Raw genomic sequence first — 15,707 nt, 5'->3', positions numbered from 1 at the left:
TCTCTGGCGCAGTCTGCTGGTCAATGTTTGAATAGCATCGCTATAGAAATGTAATGCATTATAGAGATAATGCATTACATTTTAAAAGCAATCAAAATACTGTATTTTATAGTCCCCTTGTGGGACTTTTAAGTAGTAAAAAAATTTGACACATTTATTAAATAAAAAAAATTCCATAAAATAAAAAAATATGCTTTTTTTCCATTGAAAATACGCTTTTCAATGAAAAAAATTGCAAAAAGAAAAGATCCCCATATGTTTGGTGTTGCCGCGTTTGTAACGACCCGGACTACATAATTTATGTTATATTTATCCCCTATGGTTAACGCCGTAAAAAAAAAAAAAAAAGACTGAATTTCTAATTTATTCTTAGTTTCCACCGAAAAAAACTTAATAACAAGCGATTAAAAAGCGGCATTTACTCCAAAATGATACCAATGAAAAATACAAGTTGTCCCTCAAAAATCAAGCCCTCGCACAACTCCATAGAAAAATAAAATAAAAAAGTTATGGGTCTTGTGAAGTGGCAATGCAAAATCATTTTTTTGGTTAATAAAAGGGGTTTTATTGGAAAAAAAAAAAAGTAGTAAAACTTAAAAAAAAATATTAGTATTTAGTATCACTGTAATCGTACTGACCCAGAGAATAAAGATATTATGTTATTTGTACCGAAAAATTAACGCAGTAAAATTTATAATGTAAAAACGCAGTGGCAGTATTGCTATTTTTCCCCATCTCCCTCCCAGAAAGAGTTAATAAAAGTTAATCAGAAAGTTATGTGTACCCCAAAATGGTGCCATTAAAAACTACAACTTGTACGTTCCACAGTTTTTATTTAAAATCGGGACATAAAATGGGACATAAATACAGATCTATGTCTTTAGGAATATAAAACATTTTATCCAGTACTTATTGTAAAATAGACTTTGGCAGAGTTTATTTATCCTTCTTGAATTAATTTGTATCAAAAGATTGTGAAAGAATGTAGGGTAACACAATGGGCAAGGATTTTTCAATAATCTCTCATGGGTCCTGATGATCCTGGATCTATAGGGTACGCGCCCGATGGTGTGGCTTGCCAGATGTAGCCGGTCCGTGCCCACTCCAGAGGCCAGTGGTCTCACAATTTTACCACAAAATTGTGTGCCCGTTGTCTGCCATGGGTGGATGTGACTTGGCCACATGCGGCCAGCCGCATCATGGGTCATACCCTTCTACCTCCAGAGACTCTTGAATAGTTTTAAATTGCACATTTGAATTTGTACAATTTAATACTATAAGGAATATTAGAGAATTGCATATTCTCATAAGAGTAATTGATTTCAACCCTTTTCTTGCTTTATTATCAAGTTGAAGTTCTGATGGCTTCCCTGTTTGTATCCATGGGTAGATATGAGTCTGGTTCAAAGGTTACCATTGTTGCGTTGCCTTGGGTTAAACTCTGGCCAGGGGCAACCTTTACTTGCAAACTAGATAGATAGCTTACCGGTATATAGATACGCAATACCGTTCCCGAAAAAAAAAATAGAACATGTACTATTCTTGTCCGCAATTGCGAACAAGAAAAGGCATTTTCTATTATAGTGCCGGCGATGTGCGGAGCGCACATTGCCAGTGTCTGTGTTTTGCGGACCACCATAGTTTTTCATGCCCATTTTTCTCTACTTGGTTGTCTGATATAAAACATGCAATTACGCAATACATTCTGCTCAGAAAATAATGCATTAGAATAAATCTGATTTGTCGGATGTATTCGCACCATGTGTGGTTCATGCGCTAACGGGACTGAAGACATTAATAGCTGTAAAGGGTGCTTTTGGCAAGTGTTTATACAGTATTGTTCAGTATGTTTTGATTGATTTTAGTTAACTCATTATTTATGAGAGGAGAGATCTGAATATTTTATTGTCTGTAAGATGTAATTAATAGAAGGTAATAAAAGGCTAAATACGCTAGTGGTACTCTCTAGTGGTCACCACATCAACTTGTCAAACCACCCAGATCCATTTCCTTGTAGTAGTAGTGGTGGTGTTGTTATTATTATCAAAATTAATCTGTATCAAAGGGAACCTCTTATGTTGTACATGTAGTCCAATCTAAGGGCAGCTCGGAGGAGCTGAGCAGATTACTATACAGCTTTGTGGGGGGGGGGAAAAGAAGAAAAATTGTAGAATTTTTATTTTATTCATCCAAATCCCAGCTCTTTCCATGTTTGTCATATGGATAATCTTGGTGGTTGACCACTATACCTGTATCCCTGATTCACTACATAATACCATTTACTTATCTCCTAAATTATGCTGAATCTTTCCTACAAAACTATTCAGCCTGCTCAGCTCCTTCTGCTCTATTAGCATGATGCCTGTGGATCCCTCACATCTTCATGGTGACAGATTCCTTTTAATGCTCTTGTTATGGAAACATGGTTTATTTGTGTGCAGTTTTCTAAATGCAGTTTTGGATGTTCTTCTTCCTTAGGGCAGATGGAGGATCGAATTGTATTGGACCAACTAGAAACTATCGCTCATGTAATGTGCAGGCATGTATCTGACTTCATCTTGAATGCTCCTGTATGACCAACAATATGTGGATATTGCTCCTGATTATTGATTTAAGGCAGGGATGCCCAAACTGCGGCCCTTCAGCTGTTGCAAAACGACAAGTTTCATCATGCCTGGACAGCCTACAACTATCGGGGCCTGCTGGGAGTTGTAGTTTTGCAACAGCTGGAGGACCGCGGGTTGGGCATCCTAGATTTAGGGCTCTTTCACACGACCGTATGGCCTTTTCAGTGTTTTGCGGGCCGTTTTTTAACGGATCAGTTTTTTGTTTCAGTAGCGTTTCCGGTTCTGTACCGTTTTTCTGTTCCGTTTTTTCGTATGGCATATACAGTATACAGTAATTACATAGAAAAAATTGGGCTGGGCATAAAATTTTCAATAGATGGTTCCAGAAAAAACGGAACAGATACGGAAGACATACGGAGTACATTCCGTAGGTGTTCCGTTTTTTTGCAGACCCATTGACTTGAATGGAGCCACAGAACGTGATTTGAGGGCAATAATAGGACATGTTCTATCTTTGCACGGAAAACCGGAAAAGGAATGCATACGGAGTACATTCAATTTTTTTTTTGTGGAACCATTGAAATGAATGGTTCCGTATACGGACCGCAAAAAACCTTTCGTGTGAACGAGCCCTTAAGGTGTGTCAGTCGCAGACCTTGCAAATGAATGCAAAAAATAAATCGCACAGCCATGTCCTCTCCATAGAATGAATACCGGTAGTAGTATGGGTCATACTTTAAATGTGGCACTGTCAGAAGATACCACCTTCGCCACAGTGCGTTTCTGAAACTTCTGGTCTCCTTGATCTGCCCCAGTCAGTAAGTGCTATTATAGTGAAGTAGAAGTGTTGGCTCAGCTACAAAGTTCTAGACCATGAAAACTCGCAGAGGCGAACCATGTGGTATGTAAAAATTGTCAACTGGAAGTGACATCAGCACAAGCCTACCCTAAAATGGAGGTGCGAGGTCCTGACCTCAATACCACCAAACACACTAGGGATACAGAAAAAGAAGAAGAAAACGACCCCAGATGACCCCCAGCCTAGATAGCAAGGACAATGCCTACATTATTTAGAATAAATGTTGGGGGGTACCTGAAAGAGGGTAACTCGGTACAAGCTCCGAGTATAATGGCAGAAAAACAGAAGAAAGGAGCTTAGAGTACCAGATAATTAGAAAAATACACGTTTTTATTAAGTTCATGATAAAAAACACATATAATGGATGCCAAAGACAAGGTAAGGGAACAGGGGAAAGAAAACAAGCGCCACCCTGGACGAACACACTGATCACAAAATATGAATGGAGTAATTTATCAATTATATTGCTGTAGATATGGGAAAACAAAATTGTGTATGGTAGAATGACCAACCCATGAATACAGTAGTAATGAAATATTTAATGTAGAAGGTGAGTAGAGATTAATAAAAGGGATGCCGCCATGGCAGTAGTGCATGCAATACAATGCAAGGCGCATTAGTCATACAAAAATGTGTAGACAGTGTGCCAATAGATGGACAATAATAATAGGCCAAGTGAGAAATCTCAGCATTGGCAGCACATGGCCATGGCTGGGAACCTATGATCTGAAACTCACCAGTAAGAGACCAAGTGTGAACGGAGAACCAGGATGGCGCTACCCCAACGCGCGTTTCGGCGTGCCTTCGTCAGGGGGTGAATTCTACATTAAATATTTCATTACTACTGTATTCATGGGTTGGTCATTCTACCATACACAATTTTGTTTTCCCATATCTACAGCAATATAATTGATAAATTACTCCATTCATATTTTGTGATCAGTGTGTTCGTCCAGGGTGGCGCTTGTTTTCTTTCCCCTGTTCCCTTACCTTGTCTTTGGCATCCATTATATGTGTTTTTTATCATGAACTTAATAAAAACGTGTATTTTTCTAATTATCTGGTACTATAAGCTCCTTTCTTCTGTTTTTCTGACACTAGGGATACAGTAGAACGCTAATTACCAGACAGACCTTCTTGCCTGACCTGACAAATGCTCTTTTGGTTGAACGGGCACGAATTCCCACAAACACACTAGACAATTTTGTGAAAAATCTTCCCAGAATAGTGGAAGATGTGAAACCACAGAAATGGGACATCCTTAGTTTTAGAATGTGATGTCAAACACTAGGTTTGAGAGAATTGAAGTATCCAAAGTGGACTTCGATACCAATTTCAGGGAAAATTTGATTCGCCACAAAGCCGAATTTCCTCTTGCTTCGTGGTAACGAATCAATTTTCCCTGAAATGGTAGTAAAAAAATAAATAAATCATACCCACCTCATCCATTTGAGCGCGAAGAGGCCTTTTTTAACCGATTAACCCCTGAGAGCCCTCTTTTTTTTTTTTATCTCAGATGCCGAGATCAGTGATGAATGCGGCATCTGAGCGGTTAAATGATGGGGGCGGCACAATCACCGTTCCCCATCATTGTCCCCGCTACTTACAAAGAAATGTGTTTGTGACAAAGTAATTTGTCATGAAGCAAATTTCTTTGTGAAATTCGGCAAAGCAGCTGAATCAAAATTTTGTAAACTTTGCTCGTCCCTATCAAATTGTCTGAATTTGGTTCAGTGAACTGTAAGATCCTCCTGAGGGATAGGATATAGTCCATCTGTTTATAGACATTTCACTCATCCCCTTTCACACGACGCAGAGCTGATGTACTGATCTTTTTATTGCACTTTGCAGGAATGTCCTGAAGCCTCCCGAGATTTTCGGGCAGAACAATGTTCGGAGTATGATGGGATGGAATTCCAGGGGAAAAGGTACAAGTGGCTGCCTTATTACGGAGGTAAGAAATACAGCTATGGTTAGACCTAACTAAACGTTGTTAATTAGACATTTATTATTTTATCCTATTACTTCTAAGTAATATTTTAATGGCGCCTTAGGAAATATTAGTGTATACTTCTATACCAATGGGTGATAGAGATCCAGTTCTTCACTCAATCAGGAATGGCTACGCCTGCAGAATTCTTCCCCACATAACAATAGTAATAACTTCCGTGGAGCAGAACTGCAGGTAAAGTATTGTGTTGATGAAGAAAATAGGGACTTTCGAGGGCACTTGTAACTTGTATTTCACATGTTTATATAGAGAGATAATAATCCACGCTCTACATATATTTTTTTCACAGCATCCAATAAATGCGAGTTAAATTGCATACCCAAAGGAGAGAACTTTTACTACAGGCACAAAATGGCTGTACTTGATGGCACTCCATGTGATCCAGGCAGAAGAGACATCTGTGTAGCGGGTGTATGCAAAGTAGGACTTCATTTTCTGATATTTTCAGCACTCCCCTCCTCCCTTTGCCTTGTTGTATCATCAGATTTCTTAAAAGGGTTGTGCAGGGCAAAGATACTAATGGTAACGAATATCAGATCGCCAGAGGTACAACTCCCAGCATCCCCACCTATCCGCTGTTTGAAGGGGTAGCGGCATTCACGAGAGCACTGCTTCCACTTCAAAATTACCTGCACCTCGTCTTGCTTGTAGAGGCTGTGCAGTGTAATTATAAATGCTTGTCCTATGCACGTGCAAATACATTGCACTGACACCGCAAGGTTGGCGGTGCACAGGTAATTCTGAAGCAGAAGTAGCGTCCCTACTAGTGTTGAGCGTACTTGTGTTTTAAGTTCGGCGTCTAAAGTTCGGGTTATCGAAGTATCCCGTTATGGTCCGTGGTGGCGGAATCCATAACGGGATACTTTGAGAACCCGAACTTTAGATTAATCAGATTTTATTAAAGTTTTCATCAGATTAAATTTTACAAGAATCAACTTATGAAAGTAGAACCCGAACTTTAGAAGCCGAACTTAAAACACAAGTTCGCTCAACACTAGTCCCTACCTCTTCCAACCTCAGATTGGTGGGGGTGCTGATCTAAGGTGTAGCTCTTTGATATCTTTGTACTGCACAACCCCTTTAATTACTTTAATACAATTATTTCCCAACTTATCTCAGTGTATCTCATAATGTAAGTGAAAATTATTTAGTATTGATGCAGTATTCTTACTACAGATCAAATCAGACACAAATATCCACATTAGCCTTTTCATCAAGTATTTTGTGTCTGTGTGTGGGGGCTTTTTATGTCATTTAAATGTAAAACTTGAAATAAAAGTATTTTATTCAATTTTTTTACAACAACATGTACTTTTTAAATTGACCAATGAAATAGACGGTTGGCTGCGATAATATATTGGATTCATCCAAAAGAGAGGATCGTTGTTTGGTATGTGGAGGGGACGGTAGCTCCTGCTATGAAGTCAAAGGATCTTATGACTCAAATACAGTATCCAAAGGTATGTTGTGCTGTAACCCACTGCCTTATAACTGGTTAAAATGATCATTTACTTTAAGACGAAGGGTTGCAATTTCAGTCAATGACAAATGAGAAAATCACATCTTCCTCACTTTTTAACAGCGTATACCTCCCCTTTCCCCACCTGTCGGCTACATGAAAACATAGTGTGTCCTCAAAAAATAAAAAAATAAATCTTGTATAAAACACTAAATAAGACATTGAAGAAGAGAGAGAAGGGAGATGTGGCTGCAGGATACTTCCCTCTGATACTTCTGCTGTGAGAGGGGAGGGGGAGCAGCATGAGAGGTATCTTATTGGCTTAGAGCACACAGCTATTATATCACATTATGGGAGTCTGTCCATAAACAAGGATATACAGAGCACTAATAAGACATTGAAGAAGAGGGAGGAGGGGGATGTGGCTGCAGGATCTTCCTCTCTCTGATATTTCTGCTGTGAGAGGGGAAGAGGAGCAGCAGGAGAGGCATCTAATTGGCTTAGAGCACACAGCTATTCTATCACATTAGGGGAGTCTGCCCATAAACAAGGATAGAGAGAGAGCACTTTTTGTGATCCAATGATTCATCTGCTTAAAGGGTTTCTATCATCACAAAATTCGTTATGTAGCTGGCTGACATTAGTGATGTTCTAATGTCAGCAGTGCATAACTGTGTAACTTTTATCTGCCTACATGCCGCCGTTCGCCCAGAAAACTAACTTTTCGCTTTGATGGACATCTCTGCTCTACACTTTGAAAGTAAAATCCCGTGCCTGCGCCGTCCTGTTTAGTGTTCGGCGCAGGCGCCCCAATAGCACCTAGAGGCTCATTTGCATATTTTAAAAGTTCGTTTTCTGGGCGAACGGCGGCATGTAGGCAGATAAAAGTTACACAGTTATGCACTGCTGACATTAGAACATCGCTAATGTCAGCCGGCTACATAACGAATTTTGTGATGATAGAAACCCTTTAAAGGGATTCTGTCATGAGAAATTGGTCCTATAAGCTAAACATATGGCGATGTCCCTTGTAAAACACTGAATCCTAAAGTGAGTTTATCAAATGCCCCTGTGGCTCTATATTCATAAAAAAGGTTTATATCACCTGTCAATCACTTCGAAATGTGTCCAAGGGGATGTCTCATGGTGAAAGGTGCCCAGCTGCATCCATCTCGTTTAGGTGCCCAGCTTCAATGCTAAAATCGCCGCCCTCCCTTTCTTTCGATCCGCCTACCTCAGCTCAGTTCAACGCCGCCTCTCGTACGTCCACTCAATTCAGCCAGATCCTGCACGTGCGCACTAGGTATAACCTGATGCGCCCATGCGGACTACTGGCAGCGGCCTCGTTTAGCGAAGTGCGCATGCGCCAGCCGGCGCACTTTGCTCGAGCCTCCACTGACTGCCCTATTACAGCCTGAAAATGTGTATTATTTTTTTTTAATGATTTTGTATTCTTTCAAATTTGTCTTAAGTTGTTTGGACCTTAATCTTCCAGGGTACAGTCAGCTCTTCACTATACCAATTGGAGCCATCAATATTCAAATTAGGGAAGTTTCACCAACAAGGAACTTTTTAGGTAACAAAAATTCCAAAATTGCACATCGAGTTGAATTTTTTATAGAGCATTTCTCCGTTTTTAATGAAATGTCTATCTATATCTGCAGCTGTAAAGAACGCACGTGGAGATTATTACCTGAACGGACATTGGACTATTGAATACAGCCGCGCCCTGCCTGTGGCCAGCACTGTTCTCCATTACTATCGAAGCTCGGAGGGAGATTTGGCACCTGAAGTATTAACAGCCAGAGGACCCACTACTGAACCTTTACTTATTGAGGTGCACCGTCTGTTTATTTAAAGATATATAGTGCCATAAGAAAATGTGTATGTATTCACCAGGCAGACATACTGCTTGTTAAAGGGGTTATCCCATGATTAAAGTAAAAAATAGAAATGCGACATCATACAGGACATGATAATCTCTTTCTAACAAAGCTGGAACCAGCCCTGTAGCTCAAATGGATCTAGAGCTCTCCTATTCATTGCTCTGCTAGATTTATTTCAAGCTGTCAGTTCAGGAGACATGTCCTTCTCAGGGGGTGTGTCCTTTTCGCTGCCACTGGTGGCAGTTGAAGGATGGAACTGAGCATGTGCTTCCATCTCAACGAGCAGGACAGAGACATTAGAAAAAGGCACAAACAGCAGGTGGAGCTATACAGATAGATTTCACTGAATAACTTTAATTACATGCAATCACAAAAGTATTCAGATTCAGGTGCTGGTTTGAAAAATGTAGATTATTTTTTTGTGGGACAGGCCCTTGAAATAGGTACAATTCTGGATTGCCAGTCAACTATAGCTTGTGCCACAGAAAATTGTAGGCAGAAAAGTGGTACAATATATCTGTCTATGGGGTTTCCGCATCCCTCCATGATTAATATGTTTGGGGAAACATATATTGAATAGGTTATTTTCTTGACTGATCATTCTGGTGACACTGGCATATTCCCTCCTCCATAGAATTGACATGTTATTTTGAGCCAAGGTGGATGCACCATGTGGCAGGGTCACACAATGGCGTCAACAAAATTTTATTTTCTCTCTTCCAATTTTCAGCTCATTGGCCAAGAACCCAACAGAGGAGTTCACTACGAATACTATTTACCCAATAGTCTTGAAGAGGATGACTATCGGTGGAGCTATGGCTCGTGGACGGAGTGCAGTGCAGAGTGTGGTGGAGGTACAAGCAGACCGAAATACTCAATGTACTCATACGTATGATCCTGAGTAAAACAGTTCCTCTTTATTTTTTTATTTTTTTTTTGAAACGTTTTACAAGTATTATGTCAGTTGACAAATATACAACCGTATCATGAATATAAAAACAGAATAATAATGACATAAGATACAAAATCAGTGGCAATAATGTAGATCACACAGTCTCTCAATTCTACTGTTTGACTTGTACGGTCTCAATGTATCACATTTGTCAACAGATTGAAAACCTAACCAGTTATTTCCAAGTTCTGTCATCCCTCACCCTAAATATATTGTTGTGGAAGTTATGCACAGGAGTCATGTGGGGGGTGCTAACTGCATGACTAGGCATACAGGGAAAGCTGTCAATCACTGAGTAAGACCGCCCACGTGACTCCTGTGCATAAAAAGAGCAGAGGTTTAAAGGGAACCTGTCATGTGGATATTTGATTATAATTTAACTAATTATATACAATCATTAACTACTAAAAAGTACCTTAGATGTATTTACTTACTGGTGTGACAGTTGGTTACCTCATAATATACACACAAAGATGCCGCATGCTAATGAGCTGATTTGAGTCCAGCGTGATGTCAGTGAGTCCAGCGTTTATTTAATTAACAGCTATAGCCACTCCCCTGCCCACCTGCTGCTGATTCATATGGAAAGTAACTGTCATTCAGCAGCAGGTAGGCGGGGAGAGTCAGGAGCTCATGAATATTCATGACTCATCATTATCAGCTGGAGCTTTTCAATACAAGATGTTGGCAGATTGACTGGGTCAATTAAAGAAAGTGACCCAGCATTTTGCTAAGAGAATCAGTCACTTATTTATGTTAGTTAGGACACCATAAAACTGGTGACAGGTTCCCTTTAATTGCATACATTACAAGTTTTCCTGCATATTTTTCTGTAAAACTATATATCAGTCTGCTCAACTACTCCTGCACTATAACCATGCCTGCAGATTACACGGCATTTCATGGTGACAGGTTCCCTTTCATTTTCAATCTGCACAACCTGAATGCCACAAAATTGTTGGTCAATGGTCTGTAAGATTAAAGTCCTTATGTAATTTCTGCCCAATTGTCATAGATTGCATTTCAGTAGTCACCCCAAGTGAATACTTCTATAATGCTATGACTTTTCATTTTGGCAGGTTACCAGTCTCGCTTGGTGTTCTGTACTATAGATAATGAAGCATATCCAGATTATATGTGCACAAAGAAACCTGCTCCAGCAAACAACAGAACCTGTAGCATACAGCCGTGTCCACAGACAAAAAGGTAGGCATTCCTGCTAAACTGTGCAGAACACTGCGACATTTCCCTGATGAAATAATATCATGTTATTTAGAATTTCTTCTGCCATGTTTGATTATATCCTTATCTAATCATAATATATCCATAGGAATTGAAAATGTGATTGAGGCCTCATGCATACAAGAGCATGTATTTTGTGGTCTGCAAAATACAGAAACCGACACCCATTTGCTGTGTGCATTTTTTTGAGGCATGAATGGGTCCACGTCCAACCACAAAAAAGGCGGATTGGACGCGGACAAAAAATATGTTGGGTGCATGAGGCCTAAAGGGATTGTCCTGACCAAGAAAAACATGATGCTTTCTATTAAAATAAGATTACACCTGTACATATGTTGTGTGTGGTACTGCAGTCCAGCCCTATTCACTGTACGTAAGCTGAGCTGCAATACCACAAACAACCCATAGGTGTAGTACTGCTTCTGAAGAAAGCAGCCATGTTTTTATGATCCTGGCCAACCCCTTTAAGTTAAACTTTAGAGGCACATTTTATTAGAAATATAGCTATAGGCATATGAATTAAACAAGCATAATGTAATATGTCCTTATTCTGTGCAAAAGGATTTCTTACTTATATCAGCCAACCATGTGGAATCGTATAGTGAACACAAAAATGACCAGGTAAATGGGACAGTTGAGTAATTATCTGGTACTGCTTTGGATTAACTAACCAGCTTCCTAAATGCCTTCTGAAGGATCATACTAAAATCCTAAGATGCTTGGGTGGCAATTTTTCTTCCAACTTTTATCCGGTGCTTTGCTGTAGCAATAGAAGATTTCTAATACCTCAAACTACAAGAATCTTCATCTCCATGATTTTGCAACTTTTTGAATGACTTCCGTGTCTGGTTTACCTTTACACATTGCCATTTTATTGACAGTGCAAGTTTGGCAGAATATACATTTCATTAAATTTCTCATGAAGACAACCCCTTAGTCAAAGTTGGCCCAGCAGTCAGCCGACTGACAAGCTGGCCCGGCAGTCAGCCGACTGACAAGCTTCCCAAAAGCCGTAGTGGTTAGCTGTACTAGCTGGAGGAAACTGCAGTCATCCATGCATTTATCCTTCAGTGACCATACATGGAACCAGACCCATGCATGTTAAGGCTATGCGCTCTTTTGGGAGCAATATTTTTTTTTATTATTGCATTTCACTCGTTTTGGTCTAAACAAACAAAAAAAAATGATAATCTTTATTTATTGCCACCACCATATTATGCAGGTCGTTATAAAATATTTTCAATCGTTTTTAGGATACAGTTTTTACTTTAAGTACATTTGCAAAGTAGCAGGTTTTCTGTTTTACAGTGACCCGGGCTCCATGTGTAGCCCTTATCTTTAAACTCCTGACAGCTCCTAAACACTCAATACTTCTTAAACTCTTATCAGTATGAGCCATAATATAGGGATATTCTGTACACTAATGCATTGAATGTTAACTATACGCATTGGCTTTGGGTGCAAATTGGTGACTTGATATAATGCTGGTTATTGGTGGTGGGTTCTGGGGCAGCTGGTGCATAAGATTTTCTATTTGGTGGAAATTAAATAGTGTTGTGTTGACCATAAAGTGCCCACCGAACAGAGCATGTTGCAATAAGGTGACCAATGTTCAATACCATTTATTATAAATATCAGTGTACACACTACAGCAACACTTGTCCTATTATATTCCTTTCATCCTCCTTCCATGGCTATGCAAAAGACCTGCCATGCAATATATTTTATGGTATTGACATTTCCACTTTTGTGCCACATGCTCTGTGTCATGGCTTAAAATGCTGTAAACATGCCCAATAATGTAAATTTCAGCTGGAAGGCTGGCGAGTGGGGGCCATGCACTGCCACCTGTGGAGGAGGTACTCAGACGCGCTCAGTATATTGTGCTACATATGAAGGCAGAGCTTACCAGCAGGCGGCAACTGATGCAGAGTGCAGTGCGTTCATGGAAAAGCCACCGAGCCAGCAAGTTTGCAATCTCCGGTCTTGCGCTAAATGGAGCATCGGGCCATGGACACAGGTGGGTACCACGGCAATGTTCTCTATCATTGTCCATTACCCAATATTAAAGGACAGCTATAAACCCCTGTTTTCTTGGTAAATTTTTCTTTAAATAAGATTTAAGACTTTAGCAAATGGCATTTATCATGTAGGGAAAGTTAATACAAGGCACTTACTAATGTATTGTGATTGTCCATGTTGCCTCCTTTGCTGGCTGGATTAATCTTTTCATCACATTATACACTGCTCATTTCCATGGGGTTATTGCCACCACTACAGCTCAAATAAAAGATGGCTAGGACAAGATCTGCTGCGCATGCGTGCCTATGCACACTCCTGCGGTTTTGGCCACCCGAGAGTTCGGCGGTTTTTCCTATAGTGTGCAAGCACAGCCACCGCTGCTGCATTGCAGTGTGGTCATAACCCCTGGAAACGAGCGGTGTATAATGTGATGGAAAAATGAATCCAGCCAGCAAAGGAGGCAACTTGGGCAATCACAATACATTAGTAAGTGTCTTGTAGTAACTTAAATGGCATTTATCATGTAGATAATTTCATTTGTTTTTATTGTTTGGCATATTTCATGGGCATAAAAATTGATTATTTGATTTTAGTGCTCGGCCGAGTGTGGAGAAGGAATCCAGAAACGAACAGTAACTTGCAAAACAGACACTGGGGCTATTGTTCAGGATACTGCATGCATGCACCAAGTCAAACCACTTGATAACCAGATATGTAATGGCGAAAACTGTGTTCAAGAAATTGGCTGGCATATCGGAGAATGGGGTCTGGTAGGAAATACTTTTATACTTTTATTGACACACACACTAGATATAGATATATATATATATAGTGCTTTCAAGTTTGTGAACTCATCATATTTTCACATAAGTCCTAAAACTAGATAAAGATGACCAAATCAAACAAATGAGTGAAAAATATTAGACTTGGTCATTTGTTTATTGAATAGAATGCGGATATGAGGAAGAAACGCACATAAATCCACATGGACTCCACCAATCCAACGTCAGAATAAAAGAAAGTGGGAGGACCTGAAGTGAGCAGTTCATGGGAGGAAACCCACCAACATAACAGGGCTGAAGCTGTTTTGTACGGAGCATCCCTTCAAGCTGATGTGCAGGACTAAGCAACAATTGCCGAAATAGTTTTTAGTTATTGCCGCACAAGTTGGTCACACCAGATGCTGAAAGCAAAGTTTCACATACTTTTGCCACTTGTCCTCAATAAATAAATGACCAAGTCTAATATTTTTTACTCCTTTGTTTGATTTGGTTATCTTTATCAACTTTTAGGACTTGTGTGAAAATCTGATGTTGTTTTAGGTCAAATTTATGCAGAAATAAAGAAACTTCTGAAGAGTTCACAAACTTCCAAGCATCACTGTATATGAATGCGTGATAAATTAAATATACAGTGTGTGTATGTACATATAAAAAATATATAATATTAGATTTGAGCCATCTGTTGTCTGGTATATGATATATTTTCCCATGAAATGTCCAACTTGCTGTGGCTTCCCCTAGCTGGAGTGTATCCCGGCCCACATTATGAAAAGTGTTGCCTCTGATTGGACAATGCACTTAATTTGTGATCTATGCCATATTGATACCATATTAAAGAAATTTCACTTGTAGTAACTGCTTAAATATTGGATGAAAGTAGTGAATTAAGAAATAGCTCATGAGACTGAGATCACCTATGAAGACTCTGCATTCAATGATAATTGTTATAATGCCGTAATGTAAAGAATTCCACACAAATGTACGTTTTAACCAAAGTCAAACTAGTTGTCTTCAACACAAGATGTATTACGGTAAATTTTGTGAAAGGAAAAAAGACACAATTGCTCATTAGAACCAATTATGCCGCTTTCATTTTCATGGGTAAATGAACCACTTATGCCTTGTTTTAGTCTTGATAGATCCCCTCAGTGTTCTCAGATAGATCCTATGGATTTTCCTGATTTCAACATAACATTTAGTCTGAATTTCCATAACAACAAATCTGTTTATCCACCTTTGATGCACATTCATTATCATCATTCATTGCTGATTCTTTAACTTTCAGTGCTCAAAAAGCTGTAACAATGGTATCCGAAAACGTCAGGTGGTCTGTGCTGACAGCAATCGGAACATCTTTGATCCAGCAACATGTGAAGCCTATGAGCCTGAAAAGCCAGTTCAGATTGAGCACTGTAACATGCAGCCATGCCACCTACAACAGCGTAAGTTACGCATTATTCTACCTGTATAGAATCAAAAATGTGGAGCTGCACCAGCGGGTACTGTTGGAGGGCAGAGTGCAGTTGTGTGCCAAGTTTATGCAGACCCTTTAAACAGATCCAGAGTTCTTTGCTGAGATATTATATACAGCACACAATGTAAAGATAAATGCCATGTCAAGAGGAGCATTTCTACATAGTAACATAGTTTATAAGGCCGAAAAAAAGACATTTGTCCATCCAGTTCGGCCTGTTATCCTGCAAGTTGATCCAGAGGAAGGCAAAAAAAACAAAACCCTGTGAGGTAGAAGCCAATTTTCCCCACTTAAGGGGACTCCAATCAGGCAATCAGAATAACTCCCTGGATCAACGACCCCTCTCTAGTAGCTATAGCCTGTAATATTATTACACTCCAGAAATACATCCAGGCCCCTCTTGTGCCAATAAGCACAACCCCCAACTACCCACCCCCCACCCCCACTCTTCAG

General features: G+C 39.7%; 1 protein-coding gene across 4 annotated transcripts in view; it reads left to right on the top strand.

The window, feature by feature from the left end:
- PAPLN (papilin, proteoglycan like sulfated glycoprotein) overlaps nucleotides 1-15,707 on the top strand; it is a 95,331-nt gene that overhangs the window by 38,318 nt on the left and 41,306 nt on the right. For 3 of the 4 annotated variants that reach the window (XM_044271965.1, XM_044271963.1, XM_044271964.1), the window contains 12 exons: nucleotides 2,479-2,539; nucleotides 5,278-5,380; nucleotides 5,727-5,857; nucleotides 6,774-6,897; nucleotides 8,392-8,472; nucleotides 8,561-8,733; nucleotides 9,513-9,636; nucleotides 10,814-10,940; nucleotides 11,538-11,597; nucleotides 12,789-12,996; nucleotides 13,592-13,768; nucleotides 15,066-15,222. In XM_044271965.1, the coding sequence (XP_044127900.1) occupies nucleotides 2,479-2,539; nucleotides 5,278-5,380; nucleotides 5,727-5,857; nucleotides 6,774-6,897; nucleotides 8,392-8,472; nucleotides 8,561-8,733; nucleotides 9,513-9,636; nucleotides 10,814-10,940; nucleotides 11,538-11,597; nucleotides 12,789-12,996; nucleotides 13,592-13,768; nucleotides 15,066-15,222 (1,526 nt within the window). The remainder of the gene's footprint in view (nucleotides 1-2,478; nucleotides 2,540-5,277; nucleotides 5,381-5,726; nucleotides 5,858-6,773; nucleotides 6,898-8,391; nucleotides 8,473-8,560; nucleotides 8,734-9,512; nucleotides 9,637-10,813; nucleotides 10,941-11,537; nucleotides 11,598-12,788; nucleotides 12,997-13,591; nucleotides 13,769-15,065; nucleotides 15,223-15,707) is intronic. The other variant, XM_044271966.1, reaches the window with a different exon arrangement.

Source organism: Bufo gargarizans, chromosome 11 (assembly GCF_014858855.1).
Source record: "Bufo gargarizans isolate SCDJY-AF-19 chromosome 11, ASM1485885v1, whole genome shotgun sequence".
NCBI lineage: Eukaryota > Metazoa > Chordata > Amphibia > Anura > Bufonidae > Bufo > Bufo gargarizans.
This window is presented reverse-complemented; position numbering and strand designations above follow the sequence as displayed.